A 17,760-nucleotide genomic window follows, 5' to 3' on the forward strand; every position below is an offset into this window, starting at 1 on the left:
CCAGTGGGGGTGGCGGACACTTTGTCCTCCAAGCAGCTTTTGCTTGGACTTTACTGAAAGGGTTAGATAGAGATTCAGATATGTGGGTAAAGGAGGAATAGACCCCCCCCCCCCATCTCCTCATCACACACAAGGAAACAGGAAGTCCCTGGAGAGGTAATGGGCCACTTGGTTTCTGTGTGTCGTGCCTTCCCGGTCCCCCGAGACTCAGCCATTGTTTCTTAGGTGCCTCCTTTTCAGGAAGGTTCCGAGGCCCTCACAGACTCAGCAGAGCTGACTATAGCTCTGGCTTTCAGCTCACAGCACCCCTGGGGACAGACAGATTTCCTGAACTACAGACTCAGTAGCACAATCCCCTTTTACATACTTCCTCTCAGACATCCCACAACACCCCTGAGAATAGACCTGCCTTGCCTTTAGGCGTAAGGTGTAGTTTGCAGATGTGTAAGGTGGCTAGGGTTGCCCACGGAGGATAGCGTGTTTTATCATACGGGTCCAAAGTGCCTGAGAAGCGCTCAGTGCAGACCTGGACTCACCCCACTGCTTGCAATAACACCACACACAGCTTAGACCCCTTAGATGATCCCTAAGTGTTTGTGTCTGCGTGGAAAGAACGAATCTCCCACTTTTAGCCCACTGAGCTCTTGACATGCTCGGCGGCCGACTGATGCCATTGCAATCTCCTTAGAGCCAAAGCGATTATTCTGGGATGCTGGAGCTGGCAGCCTCCACTGTCCAACACTCCCCTTTCCCTCCTTGCGACCCAAGTGGAAAGACCGTCCTCAGGTGTGCAGGGCATTATCGACCTCTCTTCCCTTGCTCTCCCTAGTAGGATGGATCCAGGTCCTCTCTCTCTCATCAGAGACAAGAACCTCAGGCCCATCCCAGCCCAGGGACATCAGGACATACAAGTTAGGTTTCTCAAGTGAGCGATACGGAGAACTCCACTGTAGAGATGTAGAGGTGTCTCCCTTCCGTGGGTGAGCGTGTGTGATGAGGCTGAAACGGAGGAGTGTCAATGAAAATTTAGCACAAACATGTGTTCTAAGAGTGGAAAATTACAAATAAGCAAAATAATCCCCTAAAGCCTTACTTCTGCTACATGTGAAATACTTTTAAATTTTATTTTTATTGTTTGTGTGTGGGTAAACTAAACAGTGTGTGTTTCTGTGTGAGCGAATGCCAAGTGTGGGAATGCTTTTGGAGGCCAGCAAAGGGCATCAGATCTCTTGGAGCTGCGGTATAGGCGGTTGTGAGCAACTTCAAGCAGGCGCTGAGCATTTGAGTCCTCTGGAAGAGCAGCCAGCGTTGCTGAACCATCCCTCCAGCCCTGAATTGATAAATGCAAACTCTAAACAGTTCACTGACAGGCTCCATACTTGTAGGCCATTAAATATACAATAAATCAATTTTATTTGATAATAATATTAAATTCCATTCATTGATTCATGCCATGTTGATCATATGGTAGAACAACATGTTCACACAGCAAGTTAAAGTACACTGAAATACATGGTTGTTCCAGAATCCGGCAGATACGCGGACAGCTAGGATGGAGGACACAGTGGCTCTGTCCACAATCTCTCAAGTAATGAGCACTCTGGAGTTTCACGGGCTCCTATAAGCCCAAGAGCTTTGGAGCAGAACAGTTCTGGAGGGCCAGAAGAGGGACTCTCTGCACAACTTGTTTAACTCCCAAAGGTTCCTTACCTGCCTGTGCTAGCCCAAGTCCTGGTCCAGCCTGCCACCTTATCACCCCAGCCACATTCTGTCAGCTTTTTGAGCCCCTCCAGTCTGGCAGGCTTACATTTCAGGTTCTTGGCCTATTGTGTGCCAGTCCTTCCCGGTGCATGAGTGCCCTGTCTCTTCCCTTTGATATTCACCTCTCTGCTCCTCCGAGATCTTGTCCAGAGAACACGTGAAGACGGAAGCTGTTGCACAGTTGAGAGGAAGTGAGGGCACTGGGACCAGTCTGCTAGGGAAGTGGGGGAGGATTCATACCCAGGTGGCCTTTCCTGACTCTGCCTCATCCCTAGGTGGGGAAAGGTCAAACGGGGACTGTCGTGAAGCATGAAAGTCCTTGAGGTCAAAGGTGGGGCATCAGCGGCAGAGGGCAAGGCACCAGTCTTTCTCGGGCAGCTGCTAGGAGCCAGGCTCTGGGCAAGGTTCTTCAAGGGCCCTCCCTTTGAGAATTTACTTCCCTTTTACTTTAGTACTGAGGAAACGGAGGCTCAAAGATATGTATTAACTTCCTCTGGTCGTTTAGCTAGAAAGGAACCAAGCTTATCCTGAGACTCAGAAAGGGGCTCAGAAGAGAAACCGTACCAGGTCCTAGCAATGGACCGAATATTAGTGCTGTTTTTCAAGGGAACCAGGGAACTCAAGAAAGAAAGCGTGTGAGTGCGTGTGTGATGGCGGTGGTAGGATAGAGATGGTGTCAGAGGCAACGAAGAAAGGTCACACCGGTCTTCCTCCTCTCTATGCCTTAAAGAGACTGACCTCTAGACAGAACCCCCAAGTCTTTGACAAACCAAAGACGGACCCAGCCAAGGGCTCGGAAAAGAAACCTATAACCACTCCAAGACTCAGACTTTCTTCAGGGCCACTTGGCTATGCCTCTCCTAATGCTCAGAGGACTCTCTAAGGTTAGGCAGCCAGGCCTCTCTCTCTCTCTCTAATGGCTGTTTTCTTATCAGATCTCCGAGGCTCCAATGCCACTGGCCATATGTCCCTGGCCCATGGCAGGGCCTAGAGCGGAATCCTGATGCAAGCCAGGACAATTGGGCTCTCCACAGAGAGCAGCTGTCCTGGAGAGAGGTCCAGGAGAAACCGCACTTTCCTGTGCAGGATGGTCCTGAATTGCACTAGGGCAGAGCACCACTGAAAGTCATGATGGGGAGGCAGAGAAGGGAGCACAGGTCAGGACCAGCCTGTGCTGGCTGGCTGAAGGACTGCTGGGGTGGCTGGCTGTTCTTCTCCGGCTTGTAGCAGGGTGACACTTCACACCTGTAGGGCAGGGTAGCGTAAGAACAGGGCTCCGCAGGCCTTGGGTGGCAGAGAAGGAACACCCTTCCCTTGGACCACCTTTCTCACCTGACCACACTCTGTAGGATCTTTCTCTCGTCCTGGTCTAGACACACGGCAAAGGGACAGCTGCTGGAGCCAATGATCTGCACCTTGTCCACTTTGATGTGCGATGTACTGATCTGGAAGAGGAGCGCTAGTCAGGCCTCGGAGCCCTGGCCGCACCGTTACCAGCCCTGGGGACTTCCTTCCCCTAGAGGGGGACTTCCTTCCCCTAGAGGCGCCCATAGGAACTCGTGTGTGTGTGTGTGTGTGTGTGTGTGTGTGTGTGTGTGTGTGTGTGTTTGGGACAGGACTGGCGGGCAGCTCTTGTGTGCTGACCATCAAGGCAGACTACCTTTCTGCAGTCTCTGCCTCTGAGGCCGGGGGAATCAACCTGGAGACCCCAGGGTTCCCTGACATGGCGCCCACACTGGATCAGACGTGGTGACCCTGAATGGATATCACACAACCACACAATCTTTTCATATACATGCACCGTCCACATTCTAGACCTGCGTGTACCCCCCAGTCACACCCCACATGTGCCTCTCATTTCCCAGCAATCCCTTATCTGTCTCTCATACAACACTTGGTCACCTTCACATGCAGTCCTCCCCTCACTCCTGCCAGGGGTGTGGTGGTGGTGGTGGGGACTGTGAGAGAAGCCCTTAGCCCTTACCTGGTTAAAGCCCTTTTTGGACTTAGGGGTCTGCCTTTTCAGTACTTCTGTCAGGGTTAGCGTCAGCGCCTCCATGCTGGAGTCTGAAGGTCAAGGGCGACTCAGGCCAGGCTCAGGACCTCTTCCATTCCCCACCCCCCACTCCCAGCCATCCTCTCCAGCCCGCTCACCTAACTCCTCTGGTTTCTGGCAGGCCTTGTTGAGGTTGACAGAGGTACAGACCTTCTCTAGGTTGCTCCAGCGGCTTCGCCCACTGATGGCTCCCTGGAAGGCAGCAGGGCCAGACTCTTCAACCCAGAGCCCTGGAGCCTGGTGCCTGGGAGGGTCTGGATGCTAAGGAACCACCTCTTGGTACCAAAGGAAATCTGGGGGTCACTGGAGGGCCTGAGAACACTAGAGGCAGCTCTAGGCCTGAGCTCTGGTGAGGAAGGAGACCAGCGCAGGCCTCACTTACCTTGCTGTAGATAATCTGTAGTGTTAGAGGAACAGCCTCCCGGTCATCATAAATGCCCAGCCGTTTGCTGCCCGGACCTGTGCCACACAGACATACTCTTCATTCCTCTCTTCCAGTGTCCCCACTTCCACAGGTACCCCTTCCTCTGGCCTAGACTCTTCAGGGCCCGAACTCTCCAGGGCCAGGATTCCCTCTGTACCCTACTCCTCCCTCCCTTTAGTCTTTCCCCTGCTCCCCACTCAGAGGACTCCACCTCCCACAGCTCCCTCTTCTCTTCTGACCCCACCTCCTAACAATCTCTCTAAGGGGTCCCCCGGTGCCCACCTGAAGCCTTGATAGCACGCGTGGCCGCAGAGTGACCCAGCTCCAGAGACTGGATGAAGATCTCAGTAGACTTCTCGCCAGTGACGAAAGTCAGCTGGAAGGAGCAGGACCGAGCATGTACATCAGTGTGAACTCCTTCCAGCACAGGGGTTTCTAGGGGTGAGGGTGGAGGGCTGCGGGCTCCCAGGAAGTCTGGGAGAAACAGGACGCATGCCTCACCTCGGTCTGATAGACCTGCAACAACACTGGGCGGGCCGCAAAGCGACAGTAGTAGAGCAACATGTCGGCCAGGATGGGCAGCTGGGTGGACGAGCCTTCCAGGGGCCGAGATTCCGCCTTCAGGGACTGCTGTGGTAGACGGGACAGCCAAGTCAGGTGGGAGACGCGGCAGAGTGAAGAAGCCATCAGAGGAAGGTAAGGACACACGCAGGCAGAGAGAACAATTTGGAGGCAGACAGAGCAAGAGGGAGAAGGGGAAAAAATAAGAGGGAATCTGGAGGGAGAATTGGGTCTGGAGCCAGTGTAGCCTTGGGGCCCCACCTTGCCTGGCACACATGCCTCTCGGGAGACAAGCCAATAGATAAGAAAGAGAGCTGGCACCTAAATTCCTTTGTGCCCTTCTGAGGATCTGCCCCCCTTTACCACAGTGGCCCCATCTCTTGTCCCAAGCACCCCATTCAGTCCCCATTCTGCTTCTTACATAGCCTTCCTCTCCCTTCCCAAGCCAGCTCTCATCCTCCATGGATTTCCCCAAACCCAGAATCTTCAAAGTGTGGCTGAGTGACAGCAACCAGCAGGCTCCGAACCCTACCACCAAGTCTCTCACCTGGCAAAGGACTTCAGGAGGCAAGTACATGAGGCCCAACACATTGCGTTCATACCAGGGGTCAAGCACACCGAGGTAGTGAGAAATGTCATTGGTACTGTCCTCCCACAGGGGCATGCCAAACTCCTAGGGTAAGGGACAAGAGTTAGCCCCAGACCATCATAGCTATGAGGCACAAGATTACATCTGTAACCCCGAGCTGAGTGTCTCTGTCTCTAGAGAATTACGATGACATTCCATCTTTGTCATACAGCAGAATGTCATACCCAAGTGCAGGGCAGAGACCTAGAAACAAGGGTAAGGCAGGAGTAAGCGCTCGCAGACACAGGGGATCGTTTTTGGATGATTTTTCAACCAGTACCTAGAACCCACTCTTGTCTATTCCACTTGCCCACCCCATCTGGCCCAAAGTTGGGGAACATACTGCAGGGCTGGGGTGCTTCAAGGGGTCTCCAGGGACTGGAGTTGTCTGGCTCAGAGAGGATGGGCAGGCACCGGAGCTGGCTCCATGGCTTCGCTTCACAGGTACATAGAAGAACTGAAGCTTGAAGAACCGTGTGAGGAGTGGGTGACTGTTCTCCAGCCTCCTAGTGAGGAGACAGTGAGAGGAGAACCCACAGTGACTCCAGGACTTAGGTGGGCTCTATAGTCCACCAGTGTCACAATCCTGATGCATAAGGCAGAGCGATGACACCCTGCTCCCATCCTTACCTGAGCTTGCTATATGCCCGAGCCACCTTCCCTGAAATTCGATCAGAGCCAAAGACCACAACCCGTAGTGTGGAAGCCTTGGGGTCCTCATCCCCGCTGAGGAAGGGGCGGCGGCGCTGGTGGTGTGAGGGCGGGGCCAAAAGCCAGCTGGGTAGTTGGGTACTGAGCTTGGGTTGGGGTAGGGAGCGGGAGCGCTGAGCCCTGGAGGGGAACTGGGCTGGACAGTCCAAGGGGCCGCTGAGGCTCCCTGCCCGCCGTAGGTGCAGGGACGGGTCCGAGCTGCCCTCCAGACTCCGAGAGTCCCTCCGCAGGACCAGCTGGCTGGTGCTCTTCAAGAGTTTATAGATCCTGTTGAACTTTTGCCCAGGCCTGCGGTGACCCTGGCGTTGCTGCCTACCGGGCTTCTTGGGCCACTCTGGGGAGCTTTCCTCACTGTCCTCCACGTAACCACTGTCCACGCCATCCGAGAGGCCTGAGACGAAGGTGGTCAGGACCTGGCGGGACAGCACTGGCCCTGGGGCCTGAGAGGAGCTAAGCAACAGAGTGGAGTCGTGAGACACCAGAGAGCTGGTAGAGAGTAGAGAGTCTCTCTCGGCAGAATGCCTGTCGACCTCCAAGTCCTCCTCTTCCTCCTCTTCATCATCTCCCAGGATCCCTGGCTGCAACAGCTCCTGTTCCTTGAGAAGGACTTCCTGTAGGATGTCTACAGGGAGACAAAAGCAGTGTTCAGGTTGGTGTCCTTTGAACCCTCGCAGAGGGGGAAGGCTCTGGAAGAGCAGGAGGCGTTTTGTTCAGGACTATAGAGTACCCCCACCCACTAATGGCGAGAGTAGTGGGAGGTCCCAGAGGAATGCGCATCACAGGTGCAGAACCAGACACACAAAGCTGGCGGTCTGGGTCCGGCGCCCTGGTTCTGCTTGCCCCTTACCGAAGCTGTCCTGGTTCCAGCTGTAGGTGTAGCACCTGGCAACAGGGATGGGGATCGTGTGGAGTTTCCCAGGCTTTGCAGTGTCTGTAAGGGCAGGGAAGACAGGAAGAGGGGACTGGGACGGGGCCTTGCAAAATGGCCAGCCAAGTCCCCTGGGCTTACAGAAGAGGCCACTGTGGAAACAGTGCAGAGAGGAGGCCGCAGAGCTGGGTGGGCTGAGGCCGACTGAAAGCTGGGATACCTGCTTGTCAGCTACAGGGCCGCCCTTTCTTAGCTATGTGGGCATGGGCAGTCACAGCCTCTGAGCCTCGTTTTATTGTCAGTATAGGAAAAGCATAGAAACCCTTTAAACGATTTGCTTGCGTGGTTTTTGTTTTGGGTTTTGTTTTTTGATTTTTTGTTTTTTGGAGACAAAGTTTCTTTGTGTAGCCCTGGCTGTCCCGGAACTTGCTCTGTAGATCAGGTCAGCTTTGAATTTGGAGCTCCGCCTACCTCTGCCTCCTGAGTGCTGGAATTAAAGGTGTTCATCACCACCGTCTGTCTGGCTTACACGTTTGCTTTGAGACAAGGTCTCGCTATATAACTGGCCTCAAACCCATACTTTTCTACCTTAGTCCTCCCAAGCACTGAGATTACAGGTGTGTGCCACCATGCCAGGCTCCTTAAAAGGTTGGATGGGGAACATAGTACCTGAAGCTGCCAAGCCATGCTCAGAATCTGTGCTGCCTAACTCCGTGGTAAGAGCGGGAAGGACATCTCTAACCTCCTTTAGAAGAGGAAGTGATTGGATGTTGGTGGGCCCAGGGACATGTACAGTAAAGAGATCAGCCCAATTGCCCTGGGTGAGTTCTTTTTCTCTTGCCAACACAATGGCAACCCAGCCTTGTATCTTCCCACAGGAACTCTGACTGGGGACTTGAGGGGCACCCAGATGCTAAGGAACCCAACTGGAACTGGAAGTTCCTGTGGGGCAGAGCTGCCAGGCCAATGGTGTACACAGTCTGGGTACCAGAATAGATGCAGAAAGGTGGACGGAGTGGTTGTCCCCAGCCCTTACCTAAGATGCCAGGGAAGCCAGCTTTTTCTCCCACTGCCTTCAGCTTGGTCCGGAGCCACTGTCGGGCCTCTGCTGCATCCCCAAAGCCAGACGCCAGCTCCTGGGCTTCTGTAGTCTCGGCAAAAATGTCCTCGAGCTCTTCTAGCGTCTTGGACTAACAGTGCAGGAGGAGACAAGGTGTGTTCCTGGCCCACGGCCAGGCCACCTATCTTTCCCCATTCCCAGCACCTGACCAAGGACAGCAGAGAGCAAACTGCTCCCAGCCTCCTCACCCTCCTGGTGCTTGAGTGGCTAAGGAGCTGAGCCCCCGTGATCCCACTGCCCTCCTAACTTCATTTTAAAAGTCGGGGGGGGGGGTAAGCCCAGAGGGAGCATTGCAGAGTGGGAGGAATGTACACACCCCTCGTGCACACAGAGTGGTGAAGGGTTGTTCACACAGCACAGCTAACTGGTCACAGAGTCAGGGAAAGGAACCAGACCTTTATCCAAATCTCATCCCCATCCCCATGGCATGATTCCTTCCTCTGGGACTCTCAGTACCAATACCCAGCCCAGTGCCTGGGGCGTGGCCAGATTCTGGCCAAGACCCAGCTGCACATCATGGCTAGCCCACAGCCATTGTTTAGCAGTGGCACTCAGGGCTATAGAGGCTAGCATATCCCCAGAGCAAAATGCTTCTTCACAGACCCGGGTTCCCCGGTCCTTACCTGCAGCTTGTGGTGCAGGCTAGGGAGGTCACAGTGGGCCCCAAAGGTGGCCTGGAAAGCGTGCAGGAGCAGGGTGGTGTAGGCGCCATGTGGTGAGTGTCCGGGTGCACACAGTTTGTCTGCCACAGCCAGGAACTCAGCCTGTACCTCAACCGGGTTCAGCAACAGCACAGTGCTGGGGACACAGAGGACAGGCCATGGGGCTGCTGCATCGTCCGTGCCAGTGGAACTCCAATCCACATGGGACTCCTTACAGGGAGGCGGAACTAGGAAAATGACAGCAGCCGCCTGGAAGGGGCTGGAGTGTTGGGCGTCCATTTCCTTGGGGGAATGCTTATGATTACGCTGGAGTGTTTTGCATGAAGAGCTTTCAAAGACTCTTGGAACTGAACTTTAAGCTGGAGAGAAGGCTTAGCAGTTAGTCATATACTGCTCCTGCAGAGAGCCTACATTTCCAGCACCCACGTGGTGGCTCACAACCATCTGATACCCAGCCCCAGAGGATGGGACACCTCCGGCACTTACACTCACATACCTATAGCCTCCCCCACCACATACAAATAATTAAAAATAAATGTATATATTTTAAAAACTGAAATTAAGGAGCTGGTGATGTAACTCAGTTAACAGAGTAATTATCTAGCATGCACGAAGTCCTGGTTAGATCCGCACATGAACTCTGTGTGGTGGTGCAAGCCTATAGCCCCAGCACTGGTGAGGGAGACTCTAGAGGATTAGAAGGTCAAGGTCAACCTTGTCTATATACCAGTTTCTAGGCTAGCTAGGAAGAATCCTGTAGGAAGAATCTACAAGAGATTCTTCTTCAAAAACAAACAGCAACAAAAACCTGAACTTTACTTTTAAACCCAAGTTTCACCTTGAGTTTTACTTAAGACAGGGTCATGCTATGTATGCCAGTCTGGCCCATGACTCTCTGCCCTTAGTCTACTGTGCCGTCTTGATTTCACATAGTCATTTATTCCTATTCACAAAGGATGACGACTAGTCTAGCTGACCTGAAGCACAGTGACCATTCTTCAGGGCAGAGTGAGCAAGCCTACCATGGGTTGTCATTTATTGTGCCCAGAGGAAAGGGTGTCAACTCAGGCCTGCCTCCGAATCCTCCACTCTGGGGACATCTTTCCAAGCTAGCCCAGAAGCATCAGGCTTCTAGCTTGGGGCTGGGAGAGGTAAGTGCCGGGCCACCTCTCCCTCTAGCAGGACACCTGGGGTCTGTGGTATCCATGTTCAGAGTTCTTCACTATGGAAACTTTCAAACTCATTCAAATAATCAGAGAATCAGGGAGCCTGAGGTGCCTCATAGCGGCCTTTCTCATTTCTCTGTGGATTTCAGAACCTCATGTTAACCCACAAGGGCTGGAGCAGAAACGCCCTGCATCTGCTCTCGGTCTCACAGTCCCACATTGCACTAAACTCCAGGACAAGAGGCTCCCTGGAGGCAAGGGTCCTGCCAGGCTTTGCAGGGGTCTGCCCTGGAAGGAGGGGAGCAGGTCAGAGAGGCTGGGTTATGTTTTTGTTTTCCAATTTCTCTACTCAGAATTAAAACGAAGCAGGCTCTATGGACAGTTGCCCGGCTGAGGCCCTGCTGAGGAGGGCCTGCTGAGCCCCACTGTATGCAGGACAAGGATAATGGAGCCTCTGCCCTGTCCATCTTGATTTCTGTGCTAAAGATCTCATCATTGCTCTCAGTTTACAGACAATGAAAATGAGAACATTTCCTGGTAACTTTGGTGTTGCAGTTTCCTCATTGGAGAAGGTCTTTTGCACAGGGTTGGTATGAGGTTTAAAGAAATCTATGCATATAAGGATGCTTAGGATGCTGAGGGGCTGGAGAGATGACTCAGCAGTTAAGAGCACCGCCTGCTCCTCCAGAGACCCAGGTTTGATTCCCAGCACCCACATGGTAGCTAACAACCCTCTGTAATTCCAGCCCTAGGGGATCTGATGACTTCCTCTGACCTCCACAGGCACCAGCTACACACAGTGAGCACAGACATACACACAGGCAAAACACCCATGCGCACAAAATAAAGACAGAAAGTTTAATTTAATAAGAGAATCGTGCTCAGAGTTCCAGTGACCAATGAAAAGGTATTGGTGGTTGTTCACTAGTCTACCTCTCCAGGCCTCTGGAAAGACCTATCTACTTACTAAACTATTGTACACTGCCTCCTTACCCAAGGTCTCAGTTGCCTGCAGCCATCTGTGCTCCAAATATATAAAATGAAAAATTCTAGAAACAAACAATTCATGATTTTAAACCCCAGGCAGTCCAGTTCCATTTGCTGGAGACCCAAATCTTCCTTTTGTCTGGCATATCCACCCTACACACGGCCTGCCCACCGGTCATTAAGTCAGTCTTAATGATCATATGAGTCACCCAGGCACTGCAGGTTTTGCGTTCGAGTGATCCTTATGCTTCTTAATAATTTTACCAAGGGGGCTGGAGAGATGGCTCAGAGGTTAAGAGCATTGCCTGCTCTTCCAAAGGTCCTGAGTTCAATTCCCAGCAACCACATGGTGGCTCACAACCATCTGTAATGAGGTCTGGTGCCCTCTTCTGGCCTGCAGGCATACACACAGACAGAATATTGTATACATAATAAATAAATATTAAAAAAAATAAAAAATAAAAAAAAAATAATTTTACCAAGGCACATGCTGGCATTGGGATATGCCAAAGAGACACCAAAAGTTCTCGCAGGTAGAGGATTCGATACTATGCATGGCTACAGGCACCTGCTGTGTGGCTAGGATCAGATCTGCGGCAGGTACAGGACTGACTGCCCAAACTTTCTATCTTCTCTGTTTCTCAGCATCCGCCACAGGCTTTCTGTGGGCTCGTTTTTAACTTAGAAGTGTGTTTCAAGCGCCTAAGCAGTGTGTGTTCAGTGGTGTGATGTGTCTGTGTGTGGGAGGGGTGGGGTAGGGAGAAGGGAAGGGATGGAGAAAGAGAGAGAGGTCGATCCTGGGTCCCTGGGTTTCTGGCACATCAAGATGACGCAGCATGGCTCAGTGGTTAAGAGCACTGGCTGCTCTTCCAGAGGTCCTGAGTTCAATTCCCAGCAACCACAGGGTGGCTCACAACCATCCATAATGAGATCTGGTGCCCTCTTCTGGCCTGCAGGCATACATACATACAGAATATTGTATACATAATAAATAAATAAATCTAAAAAAAAGAAGTCCTCAGCATGGGCCCATTCTCTAGTGTTTTTCCAACTACAGACCCAAAAGAGCCAGGTGTGACGACTCCTGCCTGAAGTCTCAGCACTCAGCAGACTGAGGCAGGGAACTGACACAAATTGCAGGCCAGATGGGGCTACATAGTAAACTCGAGGCTAGCCTGAACTACAGTGCAAGACCCTGTCTCAAAAATAATTCAAAACCAACACACACACACACACACACACACACACACACACACACACTGCAGCCCAGGACTCAGAGGTGGAGATAGCATCAGTATGTGGAGTCCAAGTCAAATCTTATTATTTAAATGGAATAGGATAATAGCACTTGAGAAGGCAGGGGACCAAGAGTTCAAAGCTGGCGTCTGTTACATAACAAGTTTGGGGCAATAATTAAATAAGTTAATAAGTAAGGACAGTACAGAACTTATTATGAGTGATAGTGTTAAGCGTCATGAAACTCTCCCCACTGCTGAGCCAAATGATTTTTTAAATTTAAGATAGGGTCTCATTATGTAGTTCAGGCTGGTCTTTAACTTATAATCTTCTGTCTTACATGCGAGAATTGCAAGTATGTGGCACCACGCCTGGTTTAAAGTGTATATTTTAGTATCAATCCAGACCAAAAAGAAAATAGAAAGCTTGGTTTTAGTAACAGGAGAAAGACACCATGGAAAAGGCAGGGGTCCTTAAGTAAGGTTCAGTCAAATCCTGACTCAGACACTCGCTAACTGTGTGATCCCGGGGAAATTCTTTGGCCTCTCTGACCTCCAATCTCTTCACCTGAAAATTAGAGATGAAGAACGTAATGTGTCCTTGTTCTCTTTTAGAATCTGAAGGAAGAGGACCGGAGAGATGGCTCAGCAGTTAAGAGCACTGGTTGCTCTTCCAGAGGACTCAGGTTTGATTCCCACCCACACGGTAGTGTGCAACCAATCATAACTCCAGCCCCAGGAGATCTGATACTTCTGACCTCTGTGGGCACAGATACACATGCAGACAAAACACTCATAAAAATGAATATTTAAAAAAAAATCAATCTGAAGGAAGACCCTAAGCCCGGATAAAGGAATTCAGGCACAAAACACCACCATAGCTGCCACAGTTCCCAGGAGTCCTTGTGGGTTGGTGACCCATTGGTAATGGGTGAGCGCTGGATGCAGGAGGATGGGAAAGAGTGGAGGGTCCTTGCCCTGGTCCTCCCTCCCCCAAGAACACTCACACAGTGGAACTTCGGTGGCTCCTGATGGGCAGGCCCTGCTCAGCCCTCACCAGTCGCTGGTAGGAGATCCCTGTAGACCAACAAAGAACACAGGGGAGAGGGTAGGTAGGTTAGATCCCCAAGCAATGCTCCTGGGCCTCCCTACAAGCCAGGTCTGGGCAGTCGGGCTGGGCAGTCGGGCTGGGAGGGGCCCATGGGGCTTTTGCTTATGTGGACTGGTCCCTCTCCACCTGTAACACATACCCTGTGACCTCTGCCTTCATACCAAAGCCACCCTGGGTCCCTCCAGCTGCCCTCTGCCCCTTCTTGACCACTTTGTCCAGGCCCCGCCCCCAGATCAGGAGCAGGCTGCAGGAGAGAAAGGGATGTAAGGTTAGAGTCCTCTGTCTCCCTCCTGTATTCTGGCTCTCCCATATGGCCTTGAGCAGACACAGTCGTTTGACCCTGGTCCTCAGTTCCTCCTGAAGAGACAGCTAAAGGGGACACCAGACCCATTTGAGATTCACCAGCTTGGCCTTCCTGGGAGGTGGAACGTCATGGAAGGGAGAGTTCAGGCCCAGGAGGCTGTCAAATAGTTCCTCGATCCTTGCACAGTGTGACTCACGCCTGGTGTCTTCTTGCAGCGGGGAAGGATGTGTGTGCCAGGCACCCATCAGCCTTCACACTCAGCCCCAGATTAGCTAGGCAGCACCCTTCTGCTCTCCTCTTCTCTGCCTGGCTTCCCACACCACCTCGGGGACCTAGGTCTTTCTCAGTGCCTGCTTTTTCTGAAGCTCAGTCCCCATCACAGCCTGCCCCCCTCCTCCCCCACGACTTCAAACACCCTGAAAGGAAACAACATCCAGAAATAGTCACAAGGAAGTCCCTGTTGGGCCCAGGGAACCCCTGGCGGGACTGAGCTGAGGAGCAGGAGGGAATTCCCCTAGGATGCAGGAAAGTCAAGAGAACTCTAAACAAACACAAAGGCCGTGAATTTTGTTTAATAAATGGCAGGAAATTACCAATTGTGCTCTTCTAACTTGGGACCTAATTATTTTAATTGTTGGCCTTTTGTGTGATGTTTGATTTTTGCAATTGTCACAGATGTTAAGGTTAGGTCTACTTTGCTAATGGCATCCTTAAAACAGGGGCTTCTACTTAAGTCTAAGGATTCGGGGTGCCATCTAGTGGCCCTTCCCATACTTTGCAAAGATAAATTCGACCCCACCACACCTTCTGCCAGGACGACACAGTACAGACTAACGTTCTTGCAAGCCAACAAGCAAGTCTTCTTCTGGCTTTATTTCCCTTTTCGTGTGTCTGTGTGTGCATGCGCGTGTGTGCGTGTGTTTGTGTGCTTTGCTGGAAAGAGTGTGTTAGGCAAGTACCCTACCTCCCTAGTTCTACCTAATGTTTGTTTGTGTGTGTGTTATACTTGTGTATGTGTGTATGCATGTCTGCATGTTTATGGACAGGTATGCACATATTAATGTGCATGCAGTGTATGTGTGCACTTGTGGGGGCCAGAGGTTGGCATAGGGTGTCTTTCTCGAAGGTTCTACACCTTATAGGCAGAGGCAGGGTCTCTCACTTGAACCCAGAGTTTGCTGGTTCTGCGACCTAGCCAGCCAGCTTGCCTTCGGGATTCCCTGGGTTTGCCTCCCATGCACTGGGATTGCACGTAGGCTCTCAGTCCTGTACAGGTCACATGGCACTGGTAGGCAGGGCTCAGTTCTTCACAATTGTATGACCAGAGTTTCACCCAACTGAGCAACAGTCTCCTCAGTGCTTTGTCCATGATCAGTCCACCCCCCCAGGGCTTCTCATCTTCACTTCCAGTTCTGCCTCTGTTGACCTAGGCTGGACAGCCAGTCACACCCCAAGCCATAAAGTCCCGGTCCCTGAATATAACAAGTTCCCCAAAAGCCAGTCTGTGGACTTCTGAGCCCACTGCACCCCACACCAAGTGTTTTCCCTGGCCCCAAGCCCAACTGCCCAGCCTTTCTCCATTTCCCTTGTCTATGTGCCTTGGACTCTTGGGCACTGTTGGCAACTGCAGTCTCTGTGGTCACTCTTCTGTGACATTCACGATGAGGACCACCCCCTCACGCTACTTCCCTAGGCCCGTGTTAAAGTATTTTCATCGCCTCATCTTGTGATAGAGAGTGCTGGCTGCTTCCTGTGTACTTCCCTGCTTTACTCTGAAGCACCAAGAGGGGAATATTTGGGAAACACTGGTACCTCCTGACCCAGAGAAAGCTGTGTTCTGAGCTAATGGCCTGTCTGAATAGTCATGACACCCACAGTTCCAAGTAGAAATGTGACCCTTTGATAAAACTCCCAACCCTACCATGAAGATACCTCTTCTGCCCTCTCCTGGTTATGGCCTCTACTGCATGACACGAGGTGAGGGGTTTGCGGGGTGCACTGGTGGGCTAGGGCCTGAGCTGGGAACGTCCTAGGATAGACCGACACAGGACATTGGACTTTACAGAATTCCCCAGAGGAGCATGGTGCTGACAGAAAGACAGGAACAGCTGGGTCTTCCAGCTGTCTCGATAGGAATAAGGTGTCAAGAAAATGGGAGAGGACTTCACCACGGCTTTGGGAATTAAGCAGAAATGTAGGTTCCTATACTTGTTTGTGTGTGCGCGCGGACAAGCTGCTTGCTGCCCAGCTCCTGTGTCATCATCAGAACAATTAGCCTACCAGCTGCCGCACCAAGGGCTGTTCTGAGGACATACGGGACCACACTCGCCATGCTGAACATGCTGTGAGCACATGGCATCTCTGTCATTAATAGCAGAAGTCCTCCTTTGACGGGGAGACTCCGAGGGTAAGCAACTGTGCAAGATCGTTAGCTAGCATGCGCCAAACCAGATCTCTGTCACACTATGTCCATGTTCCTTCCCTCACACTCGACTGTAGAGCCTGCACGGGGAGGGGAGTGAATTTCTCATGCATGTATATGTTGGAAATGGGTCATCTCCTCACCCATGTGTCTGTGGCCTGGTGAGACATAATTCTTGAGGTTTGTATGCTTTGAAAATTGCTGAATGCCTCACGTGGAAGGTGCTGGTGTCACCAGCCAGGATTCCAGGTCAGCCCTTGGTAGGCAAGAATAATATTCTGCATTAGCACGTGAGCAAGGAGTCAAGGCTCAATAAATACATAGGCTTCAGGGGCTGCCGCCATTGGGGATGGAGTCAAGAAAAAAAGGGAAGTCCTACTTCGATAAACACGCACTTCCTCCATACAGATGAAGACAACTAGCTGCTGTCTCCATAGCAACTGGAGTCGCTGAGACTTAATTGGGGAAGGGCATAGCTCCCTAGGTCCCTTGTCATCTCTGTTTATGACTGTGACAGGACTTGTCTCTGAAGCTATCAGCATCTAGATGCTTACTGCCCCCTGCAAGATGAAATCAGCAGAAGAAGCACTTCACGGATTGCCCCCAGAGACAGGCAGCACTGTGTGCCTATTGCTCAGATGGGAAAACTGAGATTTATGTAAGCTCCACATCTATCCAAAAGGCCTACCAGCTAGAGAGTAGCAGACTCTGAACCAGGATTTGGGATCGCAGAGATCTGGTACCAAGTTCAAGGAACCACAGAGCAATTGGCCTCTCCTTCAGGGGCTCAAGCTCCCTGGTCTCTATCCCAACCTTCTCCTACGGCCCCCCTTGGTCAGGCCTACTGAGGATGGGAGGGGTTGTGCAGAATAAGTACCACCAAAAATCACACTAAGACATTCCCTAATAAGTCGGCTTCCAGGTCATGTAGAAGAAAGTAACTGTATTTAATCCACAACTTGCTGGGAACAAGGGCTTGGCTTCTATGAAAGTAGAGGTATCCTTGCAGAGAGAAAACTCACAAGCATGTTTGCTGTTCTGTTTGGTTTGGTTTTTCAAGACAGGGTCTCTCTGTGCAGCTCTAGCTGTCCCAGAACTCACTCTGTAGACCAGGCTGGCCTCAAACTCACAGAGATCTGCTTCCCAAGTGCTGGGGTCAATGCCCATACATGGCCATGCCTGGATACTCTCCTGTCTTTCTTGAAGTCAGTTAGTTCCACTACCTTGCTATTGGCTCAGCAGCAAATGGACTCTAACGGTGATCCAGGCTCAGTATATACCTATAGGAGCCTTTGAGCTATTTAGAAACGAGTCTCGGGAGAGGCCATAGGTTCCTATTTCAGTTCCGCTCGCCCTGCACAGAGGGATGGGCAGGTCTGTGAGAACTTCCTGCTCTTGGCATCTGACTTCTTCCAGGTCCTTAGTGTGTGTGTGTCTGAAACCTCTCATAGTCCAGGGAAATACCAAGGACTCAGCAATGAGTGACCACTTTGGGGCCCTCCCTGTTTTGAGGCAAAGGGCCCAGCCTCCATTTCTACCACCAATGGCTCCTTTGCCTGGCTCTTGACTCCCAAGCTTAGCATCTCTTTATCCTAGGGTCATGGCCTCACCTCCACCTGCCTCTCCACATCTGTTTTCTGGGCAGAGGAGAACAGTGCTTCTGAACAAAAACCCACAAAACATCTCAAGTCATAGCGTGCATCCAGCTAAGGGTAGCCAGATGGTTCTGCTTGAAAGTGGGAAG

At 51.7% G+C, this 17,760-nt stretch overlaps 1 protein-coding gene across 3 annotated transcripts in view; it reads right to left on the bottom strand.

The window, feature by feature from the left end:
* Positions 1 to 1,443: 1,443 nt before the first annotated feature.
* Positions 1,444 to 17,760, bottom strand: part of Pik3r5 (phosphoinositide-3-kinase regulatory subunit 5) — a 65,210-nt gene continuing 48,893 nt past the window's right edge. For 2 of the 3 annotated variants that reach the window (XM_041664785.1, XM_041664784.1), the window contains 14 exons: positions 13,187 to 13,256; positions 8,753 to 8,927; positions 8,046 to 8,199; positions 6,989 to 7,072; positions 6,061 to 6,763; positions 5,774 to 5,936; positions 5,350 to 5,475; positions 4,743 to 4,871; positions 4,524 to 4,617; positions 4,200 to 4,276; positions 3,916 to 4,009; positions 3,746 to 3,828; positions 3,094 to 3,206; positions 1,444 to 3,006 (listed from right to left, as the gene is read on the bottom strand). In XM_041664785.1, coding sequence (XP_041520719.1) covers positions 2,865 to 3,006; positions 3,094 to 3,206; positions 3,746 to 3,828; positions 3,916 to 4,009; positions 4,200 to 4,276; positions 4,524 to 4,617; positions 4,743 to 4,871; positions 5,350 to 5,475; positions 5,774 to 5,936; positions 6,061 to 6,763; positions 6,989 to 7,072; positions 8,046 to 8,199; positions 8,753 to 8,927; positions 13,187 to 13,256 — 2,207 coding nt within the window. In that variant the 3' untranslated portion in view covers positions 1,444 to 2,864. The remainder of the gene's footprint in view (positions 3,007 to 3,093; positions 3,207 to 3,745; positions 3,829 to 3,915; positions 4,010 to 4,199; positions 4,277 to 4,523; positions 4,618 to 4,742; positions 4,872 to 5,349; positions 5,476 to 5,773; positions 5,937 to 6,060; positions 6,764 to 6,988; positions 7,073 to 8,045; positions 8,200 to 8,752; positions 8,928 to 13,186; positions 13,257 to 17,760) is intronic. The other variant, XM_041664786.1, reaches the window with a different exon arrangement.

Source organism: Microtus oregoni, unplaced genomic scaffold (genome assembly GCF_018167655.1).
Source record: "Microtus oregoni isolate MIOR12 unplaced genomic scaffold, Mior012 000015F_ref0000493, whole genome shotgun sequence".
Taxonomy (NCBI): domain Eukaryota; kingdom Metazoa; phylum Chordata; class Mammalia; order Rodentia; family Cricetidae; genus Microtus; species Microtus oregoni.